This window comes from Heteronotia binoei, chromosome 6 (genome assembly GCF_032191835.1).
Source record: "Heteronotia binoei isolate CCM8104 ecotype False Entrance Well chromosome 6, APGP_CSIRO_Hbin_v1, whole genome shotgun sequence".
Classification (NCBI taxonomy): Eukaryota; Metazoa; Chordata; class Lepidosauria; order Squamata; family Gekkonidae; genus Heteronotia; species Heteronotia binoei.
In genome coordinates this window covers 78,430,193-78,442,697 of record NC_083228.1, presented here as the reverse complement: position 1 = coordinate 78,442,697, position 12,505 = coordinate 78,430,193, and the positions used below count along the sequence as shown (strand labels likewise).

General features: G+C 45.0%; 1 protein-coding gene across 1 annotated transcript in view; it reads right to left on the bottom strand.

The window, feature by feature from the left end:
• UBTD1 (ubiquitin domain containing 1) overlaps positions 1–12,505 on the bottom strand; it is a 29,561-nt gene that overhangs the window by 1,835 nt on the left and 15,221 nt on the right. Inside the window, exon 2 of the mRNA XM_060241846.1 lies at positions 341–568. Within this exon, the coding sequence (XP_060097829.1) occupies positions 341–568 (228 nt within the window). The remainder of the gene's footprint in view (positions 1–340; positions 569–12,505) is intronic.

Genomic DNA, 12,505 nt, shown 5'->3' with positions numbered 1-12,505 from the left:
TCTTGAAAATAACAAGAAGATATGAACCTATTTTTGTCTGCCAGGTTCCCACTGGACTGTGGTCTTTGTTCCATAGGTACAAAGCCCAATGAAAGTTCCATATGTACAAAACCTAAGTCCATTACATGCATTCTGCACCATGGTGGAAAGGCATGGCTTTATAATCTTTCGTAAATATACATTTGTTGCACACACACATTGCATTTTTGTAGGTGTATTGTTTGGTAACTGTAGTACAGGAGAAAGGTGTAGTCATGACAAATCCACAGTATAAGACACTGTGTCTGCTCGGCACTAGAGATGGGGGCAGAAAGACTCAACCCTGTTTCACCCAACATACCGTGGGGCAAGGTAACACCAGCACCATCAATAATGGCCTGTGCTAAGCCATGATCATTCGCCTCCACAGCATAGGCGGCAGCTTTGAGTGCATCCCAGATCTCTTTTCGACCCTCGAAGGCCGGCGCTGTATCCCAGAACTCATCCCGCTTGCTTCGTAACTGCCCGTCCGTCATAGGGTAATCACTCTTCCACTTGGGGCGCTCCTTCTTTAGAGGTTCATTGCGACCTGCAATGGTAGAGAGAGATTTCAAATGAAGCCCCAAAGACAGAACTCTCTTCACCTGCTGGACCCAACTTCTTTTGTGTTTACAGGGGCTACTGTCCCATCTCTTCACAGCCTAGCTCTGGCAAGTGGTACTTCCACTCCCCCTGCAATGAGCTGCACATAGCCAATAACCACAGCTTTCTTCTACCTCCTCACACACACACCCGGCTCTCTGCCCAGAGTCTTAAGAGAGTTTTCCATCCTGGACAGTATTTATAGCTCAAAGAATTAGCCAGGGAATAAGCCATGGGGCTGCATCCTGATGGGTGGCAACAATTTGCAAAACTGGGGGAGGCTGAGTTCCTGGAAGGCAAAGACACAAGGAGAGGCGGAAGCATGAAGATTGAAGTCAGTTCAGCTGGGCTCTCTTCTAATCATGCCACTGATTCCTGAGTAGCTCTTTCACTCCTACTGTTTTGCCAAAGACAGGGTTTTCTAGATCAAAATAGTCTCTGACAGACACTTACTCAACACTTCTTTGTAAACATCTCATACAAAGAAGTCCTGTAGCATTTTAAATCAACTGGTTCCATTGTCTGATCTTCTACAGTTTGGAGGTATCTTGTTTCTCTACTCTTCCCAATTTTCATAATAATGCTTTTAACATTTTTCACTATGACCCTCCTCAGTTTCCAGCTCTGAAGATGTTGATTTCCTTACCTCTTTCCTCAGTAAAAATGTTGCATTCTCAGTCTTATCCAGGGGTGGAATCCTAGCAGGAGCTCCTTTGCATATTAGACCACACATCCCTAATATAGCCAATCCTCCAAGAGCTTACAAGGCAACAGGGGTGTGTGGCCTAATATGCAAAGGAGCTCCTGCTAAAATCCCACCCCTGGTCTTATCTTTTATTTCTGTCATTTAAATCTTTCCAGGTTTGTCTATGAAATTATGTCATTCGACAACCGTACACCACAAGCTAGCTCAGGAACAACCAATACAAATCAAAAAGCTACACAAAAGAGTGAAAAACTCTTTCAAGGACACAGTAATTCCCCCTTAATGAAGCAACACAGAGTGTGGATCACAATTACTCAAGTATATAACTGGGAGGAAAAAGAAACACACAGCAAGGAAAGGTTGAACATATACCAAATTCTCAATAAACTGAAAACCTGTACTCAGAACTTAACAAGAATGAAATGCAACAGCTGCTTCCCCAAACAAAAAAAGACAAGTAATGTATAAATCTATTACGTAGAATGCAGCATTGCACAGAAGGGTCTGGGGGATGCAGAATAGCAAACCAAACATGAACCAATTTCAGTGATGCGGTTATATAAAAAGTGAATCCCATTTTAAATAAAACAAGCTGGGGGCCTCCTTAGTCCCTATCAGGACTGGTTTCTGAGAACCCCGTTTTCTTTTAGATAATTTGTTATTTAATGACCTCATATTCTCTGAACATCTGAGGAGCCCCTCAAGGATGTAGAAACATTGACATTTGTTTGTGGCTGGCGTGGTTTGCTGTTTTTGAGACTGGCATGTCCAGAAACATTCTTAGATCTAGTTCTAGTCATTAACACACACATCTGAGACTCAGGATGTAACTGTTACTCAGAACACTAATACAGGGGTTGCCACCTGCTACCACGTATAATGATATGGCAAACAGAGCCAAAATTATGAGCATAATTAATGGGGGATGTCTGAAATGGTTAGGAATGTTCTGGGCTCCAAAGCAAAGAAGTGAATACATAGCAAAAAGGACATTTTGAAACCCGTCACATTATAATGCTGGATATGCAGACAGGCTCTGTAAAGCCTCCAAACTAGTCATTGCTTGGTATTTTTTTTATTACTGTTTTATTTTCAGATTTATATCCAGATCCCACTTTTTGATCAAACTGGCTCACTGACATTCATAAAGTGGTATAGTGGTTAGAGTGTTGGATTTAGGATCTGGGAGACCTGGATTCGAATCCCCACTCTGCCATGGAAGCTCACTAGGTGACCTTGAACTGGTCCCTCTTTCTCAGCCTAACCTACCTCACTGGGGTGTTGTTGTGAAGATAAAATGGAGGAGAGGAGCATGATGCTGTAAGGGCACTTCAGGCCTCCACTGAGGAGAAAACCAGGGTATAAATGTCTAAACAAAGCATAATTCCATTCTAAAGCCTAACACTGTAAAAATGCAAAACATAAAACAAAAAGACCCATGAGATGGAGGGGGGAATCAGGTTGAAAACTAGTATTTTAAAATGCTGAACTCAACCAAACAGAAACAGAACATCCCTGGCTGCTGTAGTCCAGGAGAGATCTGAGCAGTTGACCCAAGGACAACCGTGTGATGGTGCTTCCTTAGCCTGCCAGTCTGACTCCTTCCCTCGCCTTATCCTCTCTTGCAGGGCAGTTGATGCTCATGGCTACCATGGAGGAGGAGGGATCATTAAGGAGCAGTCATGCCATCTGGAGTCTTCTCAGGCTTCCCCTCTCCCACAAAGGCAGCTGTGCTTACACAGCTGCTGTGATTGTTCAGAGGACTACTGGTCAAGAAGAGCTGGTCTTCAAACAAGAAGCCTTGAGATTCAGTGAGGTGGAGATCCCAGAATATTCTGCATGATGATCTAAGGAACAATCTAGGTCAAAGGCTAGGAATTTTAAAATCTCTTCTTAAGACTCTAAATACACATTTGTGACAAGTGGTCCCATGAATCAAATGCCCAAGCACAGTGCAGCTTATCACTCTTGGAAGTGCTTGCCCATACACATCACTCAGATAGCTGACCCTAAGGAGCAGCAGGAAATAGACACCAAAAATCAGACAAGCCCAGGGGCATTCAGTACCATTTATTCCCAGTTCACACAGAGCCCTCAGATACCCTCTGCTTGCCCGGAACCTCTCAGCATCTTCAGCTTCCTAGCTATGTTATGCAGAGAATAGCCAAATGTGGCTTGGAAAGAGGAGCAGGAGGGGAGGGCACATGCAGGAATTAGTTATTTTGATCTGACCCACCCCCATCTCCACTAGCTGCAGTCAGTGGAAATACTGCCAGGATGAAAGCAATTAACGAACCATAATCTCTAGTGTACTGGAGATGGCAGGAAGACATTGATTGGCTGCAGCTTACTGAGGATGGTTGGAGAGACCAAATGCCCTGCATCATATGTAAGGAAACAGAGTCAGTAGCCGTACAGGCTCAAAGGTTTCTTACAGTCTTCAAGCCTTCCGAACAAGCAAAAAAAAAATCACACTATGGTGGGGGAACTGACTGCACTCTAGCCACAGGATGGAGAATCATTAGCCTGATGTCAAGCATCAGGGAGCAGCATGAAGTGCCATGGTCCATGACCCTCTTAGGGCTACACCATTCCCAGTGGTGTTCCAAGCAAATACTACTTAAATGTTCACGAGATCACTAAGCTATGTGGAGTCAAGGGGAGCAGCCAGGTTATGCGATTCCTCTACTTCCACTGTGTTAGATTAATCAGCACAGAGCCAGTTCCAGATTTTAGGGGGGCATGGACAGAGTGTCAAGGGGCCCCTTCTTTGCTACTGCGCATCCTACTCACGCCCCTTCCCATTCACCCATATGACTTCCTCATCATCTGCCCATGCATTCCCCCCCCCCCCATATGCCCTCACACTGTCTACATTTCCAACCATATATGATCCTCCCCCAACAGTGCTGGGCACTGCATGTGTGATGTATGGGCAAGCAAGGGCAGAGGTGGTAGCACTGGGACACGCCAGAGGCTCTGAGCACTGGCCACTGCCCCACCTCAGGACATTGTTAATTTATTTACATCATTTATACCCCACCTTTATCCCCAATGTGGACCCAAAGTGGCCTCCATTGTTCTCTTCTCCTCCGCTTTATCCTCACAACAGCCCTGTGGGGTAGGTTAGACTGAGAGAGAGTGACTGGCCCAAGATCACCTAGCAAGCTTCCATGGCCAAGTGAAGATTTGAACCTGGAACTCCCAGATCCTAGTCTAACACACTAACCACTACACATGAACTGGCTCTCAGATTGACCCCACTTCTCTATCACAGGTTTTTATTGTGATGAACAGTGTGGATTCCCACCAACACAATGTGATTTCCTTCCTGATCCACACATACTCACACAAAGGGAAACTGCAGAGGGCTTGCAAGAGGAGTTGGTGTGGCAGAGTTCAGGTATAAAATGGACAGTAAGACAGCAACTCCTGCAAGGAAACCCACTAAAAAAAGGCAAATACCAGTTCAGCCTAGCAGATTTGAGTCCTTTTGTATAGGAACTGACAATGTTCTGAATTCATCCATACCAGAGTCTACTGCAGTCCAGCAGAAAGGTAACTCACACTTCAGTCTCACTGATAGAAATGTGAAGGTGTAATGCTTCGTTAAGCCTGTACGTTTGAAATGCAGTAAGCATGTGCTCACATTTTAGTAGAGGGCTGCTTGAATGCATCTTTAATCTCTGCTGACTCCTGCCCATCAAAAACCCACAAATCTGAATCATCATTAGGTTACCAGGAAGTGTATTTTTAGGGGGGGGGGTCACCAAATCCTGGACAAGAGATCGCAGACACTAATTGTTTCAGAAAAATCAATAAAAATGCTTCTGTCTAGATACTTAGTAGCTGAAAGGTGGGCAGAACACATACAAACAATATTCTACACCGGAGTTTAAATTCAATGATCAGAATTATGGAAATTATGCACATATTTGCCTATTTTGTATACTTTATACTGCTTCCAAGATGCAAATTTTAACGTAATTTAATTTTATTAGCTAAAGGTTTGAGGAAAGGGTAGGGAGATTTGCAGTAATGGTACATGCAAGGAAGAAATAAGTCATACTGGAGACCCCAAAGCTTTCTTCCATTACCACATGGAAGTCCCAAACAGTCCCTTCAGGCTTCTAAGAAGTTCTTCACTGCTGTGCGCATGTTCAAGCTTTTGTTTGCAGTCCTAAGAGCTAGAAATGTAATATTTTTAAGTCAAAACTGAGAATTTCCCAGGACGTTGAATTCAGAAACAGGTTCAGGTTACATGTAGCTTTGCAGATCCTCATGCAACCCTAACCCTTGCTTCCCTAATACATCCTTTTGCCCCTTCATTCACCAGGAAAATCTTCTGCAGATTCAGTGGAAAACAGGGCCCTCCCGGTGGGTACACTCAGGATGTTTTTTTGTAGAAAAAGTCCAGCAAGAACTCGTTTGCATATTAGGCCACTCTTCCAACATCACTATTGTTTTGCACAGGGCTTTTTCTACAGCAGGAATTAATTTGCATATTAGGCCACATCCCCTGACATCAAGCTAGCCTGAACTGCTTTCCTGTGCGTTTCTGCTAAAAAAAAACCCTGGGCACACTTATTCCCAGATATATTGCTCTGTCAGTTGTCCCCTAGGAAAGAGGCAGAAGAGGACCAGCTTCCTGAGTTGACCCTGCCTTGGCTGGCTCTGCAAGGAGATTTAGTTTCAAGCCAGCTGTATAAGGAGCTTGTGCTGCAGGTTTAAGTCTAATTACGGGTGGTCAGGAAGAGAGAAAAGGCTACGGCAAGGCATGTTTGCAGAAAGAAAGCACAATACTGAAAAGGCAAAAGCCTAACAATGCCCATCCTCAGTCTCCCAACATGTAAGCATGTTGTGGAGGCCAACATATTCCTCATTTTTTATGCCTTTCCTGGCTGGTAAAGGGAACTTGTCATTTAGACTAATAGCCCTTTGGTTACAGGAACTTTATCAGCAAAGGTAAAGAGATGCTTGGAGACAGGCCTGGCAATAGGACTGCCGTATGTACATGGTTTAAAGAGGAGCTATTACTTTTTCATTTATCGGGTAATTTTAAAATGTTCCCCTTTAAAAACCTCCTATTGCTTAGCATGAACTCTGGACTACAACAAACACTGAACTCCTAATTATCAGGTCAGTACAAATCAGTTATGTGGCATCTTTAACTGACAGATAAGAGACAATGGTAGGCGAGGTCCAGCAGGAGCTACTGAAACCCACAAATGAAAACACCCTTCTTGGAGCTTCTTCTAATGTGGAAACAAGAGAAACTTCTGTTCACCAGCTGAACATAGAGGGCCGCAGGCCCAAATGGGCCCTGGGGAAGACTGTCCTGCCTTCTTCCTAACCCCAGCTATGTTAAGCTTCTCAGCTAAATTAGCTTTAGAAAAACTGGATCAGTAGTGCGGTGGGCATCGTGATAGACAGAAAATACCATTCATTTGACTTCAGGGAAGACAGGCAGACTTTCAGGAATGGACTTTATACAACTACTGCTTTCAGAGGCCAGCCCACTATTCTATAACCCAGCATCAATACACCTGTGTCCATCCATGCGCTATTCAGCCACCACTTAAGGACAATGCATATGGTTGTCAGGGATGAACTCTGATACTCTGCCCATCACTTGGACAACATGGAGGCAGTGAGAGAGTACACAGGAATACCTCTTGCTCCTAGATCCTTGCACTCAGGATATGCTTCCTCTGCTGCCTACTCACTTACTACCACTGAGCTCTTAAAGCAACAGACAAATTCTCCTCAATTACATGACAACCATCTTGACCCTAATAGAAATGTCTTATGAAATCAGGATTAGACTCTGCTCTTGTTTGGCTCGGAGAAGTTTAAGAGCCATTGGGTCGACTGTGAGTTGTAGGAAACCCACCTTGGCCAACATAGAACCACTCAAGAGGAAGTTCTTTCAGCATAATTTCTCATGAAGCAGATGTTCAGCTGTAGGTCAAAAACAAGGAAATCCCACCTTCCTTAGTCTCTACCCCAAATCTCCAGGAATTTCCCAAACTAGATATAGCAACCCTGTTCCCTGTCACCAGGAGGCGTTTATATTGATCTTCTTTTGTAACAACATGTGTAACAGGTTCTCTGAATTCTCAGCTTTGGTTTTAAAAAGTAAGTCTCTAGCACCACCCCTTGTGGAGATATAAGGTGAAATACTAACTTTTTTCATGAAAACTGGGGCTTCACAAAACCTGATATTCCTATTGTTTCAATAATATGTCAATATAATTATATTCTAATGCTAATTATTTTCAGTGCAAAGCACCAGTGGCCTGGTGGGGATGACCACAGCTGGAGAACCAAGTTAGGGAAACCTGCCATGTGAAAGCCCTGTTGCCACTTCACTTATCTGCAGCCACACCAGCCAATCAGAACCACATATGCTCCTCCCTGTATGGAAAACACTACAATTGTTAACGTCCCAAGAGATTAACTTTAAAATCCACTGGTAGCTTGACCATTTTTTAAAATCTGTGCTGTAATTTTCTCTAATAATCTTGAATAGCAGGCCACTATCACAACATACACAATTTAGTGAGGCTTGTTCACATTTCCAACATTTGTTAGAGCTACTTCCATACATTTAATATAGGAGTCATATACCATAAAATAAAATTTTATAGTGATAACTTGCATTAGCTGGTCTTTAAGTAAATATATTTTCTAACTCAGTTTCATTAATTGTTATGATAGTCATTTCCCCCTTCTCAGTTTAAAATTCAGTTTTGCAGAAGATGGCATTTTCCAACAGAAGCTAGTAACATTTTGATAAAAGACCTTGTGTCTCTTTTGATCTCATTATTAATTCTTCAGAATTTGTCAGTTGAATTTCAAATTCCCTGAGGTTTGAATTTACACATTTCTATAGTTTTATAAACAAATATTATTCTGCATTTTATTTTTCTTTCAAAGAACATCACTTATAATAACAATAAAGCAGATATATTTTGTCTAGACAGAAGAATTTACAATTTTTAAATCTGAATTATAAATAAAAGATGTTAATGGAGAAATACTTGTACTCAACCAGCTTTTAAAAAATTGTTCCACACCTGCATTGTGGCATCAACAACAACAAAACATGGGGTTGTTTATAAGACTGCTGCGCAATCAAGTTATATTACAACACCAAGGCAAATGAGAAAGTTTATATACTACTACCATTATATACTGAAATGCTGCCCTTATTAACCTGAGACTGATTAAAAATTTACTAGGTACAATATAGGATTGATTGAAATTGATTTCCCCAGACAGCACAAGATGAGTTAGCAACAGTTTATCTAAGCTGAGCCTCTGGCAGCCCAATCCAGAGAACCGCCATGTAGCTGCGCTCGAGTGCAGAACTAGCATCTATGGCCACAGTCGGCTCCCGAAGGGGAGATGGCACACCACGCTTGGAGGGGGAAGAGTGGCCCGACGAGTGAGAGAGAACCTGTTGCCATGGTGATTCCACCCAGGTGCACGCTATTGGCCTGCTGCCAAGGTGGGGGAGGCACAGGCTCATGCGGGACCATGGGATTGGCCAGCCTGTTGCACGTGACTGGATGAGGGGGCGGAAAGCCCGCGCCTGAGAGGCCGTCAGTCCCCCCACTCCCTCCCACTGTCAGAGATTCTGCCAATGGCAGGCAGGCGGGCAGAGGCATGCACGGACAAGCAGGAAGTCCCAAGTGCAGGAGTTCGCTGTCCTAGACAGCAGCTGGAATGTGTGTCTGGGAGCGGACAGAACAAGTCCAAAAGACACCACCACCACCACCCGGAGACCCCCCCCGGTGTTGTCCTGCTGTCGCCCCCTGCTATGTGCAAGCAACACTTCCCCTGGGGGCCACAGAATTAAGAGTGCGAGCTGATGGGCATGATCCACTTCAGCAGCCCACCCCCTTACGGCCCTGCGCACAACATCCCTGTGCGGTTGGGTAGGCCGTCAACCCGGGCAGGCTGAGGGGCAGAACCCCCCCTCCCCTGTCCAGCCACGCAGGGGACAGCGTGGCAACTCATAGACTGCCCCCCCCAAGACCCAAGTCTGCCCACCCTCCTAGGCATTCCCTTACAGAGGCCACTGACGGGGGGGGGGGTTGCCTTGGGAATGTGCAGCAGATGCCAATCAGGAGGGACAACAGTCTTTGACCCACCTTCCCGCATCGGGGCAGCTGCCACACACCACCACCACCCCGTGCCCTTCCAAGGGTTGGAAATGCAGCAGAAGGCAGACCAAGGGAAGGGGGCAGGCAGCAGCACAGGAGAGCAGGCTCAGCAAATGCCCCCTGCCGGAGCCAACTGCCTGGTTCAAGTGCCAGGGACGCTCGCATACCAAGCAGCCAAGAGCGAGGGGAGGGGGAGGATAGTGGGGGTGCACAGTGAAACTTACCCAGCCATGGGCAACAGTCTTCGCTCTCATACAGAGCCTCCGCGAGCCTGGAAGCTGTGGAGACCTGAAAACAAGAGCAGTTAGCCCCAGGGGAGAGACCTCACTCTTCCCCCCCGCAAGTCAAAGATACTGTCAAAGCTACGGCGCACTGCAAAACCCGTCACCAACATGCCTGCCTGTCCCTTGCTCTAAGTCAGTATGGCAGGGAGCTCGCTGGAAGAACTTCCCGCCATGTGCTTCTCTTCCTAACAACTGAGTTGTGCAAGGCAGAGCGGAAGAATTTCTAGGAGGGGGGGAACCGTGATTGGGCGCTGGGGAGGGGGCTTGCCAGGCCGAGGCGCGAGGGGATTGGTGAGGCAATCACGCCGCTCCCTAAGGAGTTTGCAAGCTTCCGCCGTGGTGGAGGCAACCTTTGTTTTTGGTTCAACGAGTGCCTATGGGACACGCTGCGCCTCTCGGGGGGGCGTGACATGGCCCAAACTGCTCAGGAAGCTGCCTAAGCCTGGCCGCGCCCCCAACTCCACCCCCTCCTCTGCCTGAGCATCACGCTCCGCCTCACTTCCACCCACGCTCGGGCGCAGCCTTCAGGCACCGCTGCTCTTGGGCGGAGCAGACCCCCGCCCACGTAACTCCCCTCCACTGTGGCGGCGCCAGTCGTACGCTGGCGCAAATGCTCCTGGTGCACACGTAGTGGCATGTCCACTCCCAGAGCACTTTCAGCCCCCTCGGATTGTGCTGTGAATCTATGACCATGAAGCAGGGAAGGGGTTAAGCCCTCTAAGCAGCCATCAGACTCACTACCAAGCCATCTAACACAGGTAGCAAAGTGTTAAGCTGGCTGCTATTTATTGATGCAGCTTCCAAGGCTTTGCAATACACTGTGTCAAGTATAATGTATCTGCCAAGCTGGATAGTTCTCTAGGCTTCACAAGTCTGGTACCTGATGAGAGAAAGCCCATCTCTTGTACCATGTTCCATACAACCACGATGTGAGCAACAACAGCTCATCTGTTTTTGTTGCGGAATTGTTGGGGGCAAGGAGTATGCAACATACAAGAAACAAAACAGGGTGAAGGGATTACAAAACATGTATTAACCTGTTGACACAGTGTATTCCAAAGACATCTGTGCACGCACACACACACGTGTACTTACACTGATATGCTTAACATACTGCACAAGGACAGTGTAGACACCTGGCATTGAGTTACACAAAGAATTTAGGGCATTTTGGTGCCTCTGGAAGGCCTAACTATGGGTCAACTTATCTTTCTTTGTTCTACATTTCACTTGTATTTTCCCAGTGATGTGGGTTTCCCAGAAAAATCTAAATTGGAAAATGTTCCAGAAAAAATTCTAATGTCCTAAATAAAGCATTATCTGATTTTGCATATTTATTTTTATTTGGTAATTGAAAATTTAAATAAACTGCATGTTATATCCCAATAGCATAACATATTTCAATTGAAATATTTGATTAGGACCAAAAAAAAGGCTTGGATCAGTCTGGACTAAAGATTCTGCATGTGCAAGGACATCCCGATTCCACACATAGAGAGTTATGTTCCTATCTCACCCCAGGTGCTCCCCTCCTGTTATTGAGGGGCTTTGGGTTGCTGCAGGAGGAAGGAAGCAGTAAAACTGAACTGTATGGGTAGTCTTTGTGCCCATGAAACATTCATCTCCAATCCATCCAGCCCCATATGTGGTTTAAACAAATTCAAAACTTTATGTAGAAATTATTTTTATTGACATAAACTTGTAAGCCTTTAAAGACAAGAAAGCATTCCTTATACCATTTAAAAGAGAGGAAAAAACCCTCACAAAAGCATTGAAAATCTTTTACACATTTTTAGCACACATGCACTAAGGAAGTATGCAGAACATGCTATGAATGTGGTTATGTTTCAACAGAATTTGACTTGTTTCCATGGAAGCCTCTTATTGATCAGTAGCCAAACAGAGGAAATGAGTCCTACTGCCACAGCAGCTTCATACTGAGTTTATACATCACCTCACACTCCACCTCACACTAATCTGGTATTTGCAAACTTGTGCAATGCTTCCCATGTGTTGATATGAGCTAGCACACACATACACACATCTCCAAAAGCGGTTCCTTAAGAGAGAAAACAGCCTACAGACAACTAATTATAGAAAACATAAAACATTTATTAGGAAAAATATATTAAACACTATTACAAGAACACATAATGAACTATTTAAACACATGGTAACAGCAGCAAGAGTGACCTTTGTGTCTAAATGGAAGACAAAAAAATGCCAAAAATTGATGGAATGGAAGAACAAACTAACTGAGTTTGTGACAATGCCAAAAACTAACAACTTATTGACAAAATAGATTGAATTCAAAGTTTCAAGAAAAATGGAATGTACTTTTTGACTATATAGCTCAAAATTAGGACTAAAAAGTTAAAGCCAGTTTGGTGTAGTGGTTAAGTGTGCGGATTCTTCTCTGCGAGAACCGGGTTTGATTCCCCACTCCTCCCACTTGCACCTGCTAGTATGGCCTTGGGTCAGCCATAGCTCCTCCACTTGCACCTGCTAGCATGGCCTTGGGTCAGCCATAGCTGTGGCAGAGGTTGTCCTTGAAAGGGCAGCTGCTGCGAGAGCCCTCTCCAGCCCCACCCACCTCACAGGGTGTCTGTTGTGGGGGAAGAAGGTAAAGGAGATTGTGAGCCGCTCTGAGACTCTTCGAAGTGGAGGGCGGGATATAAATCCAATATCTTCTTCTTCTAAAGTGGAGAATGAGTAAGAAACTG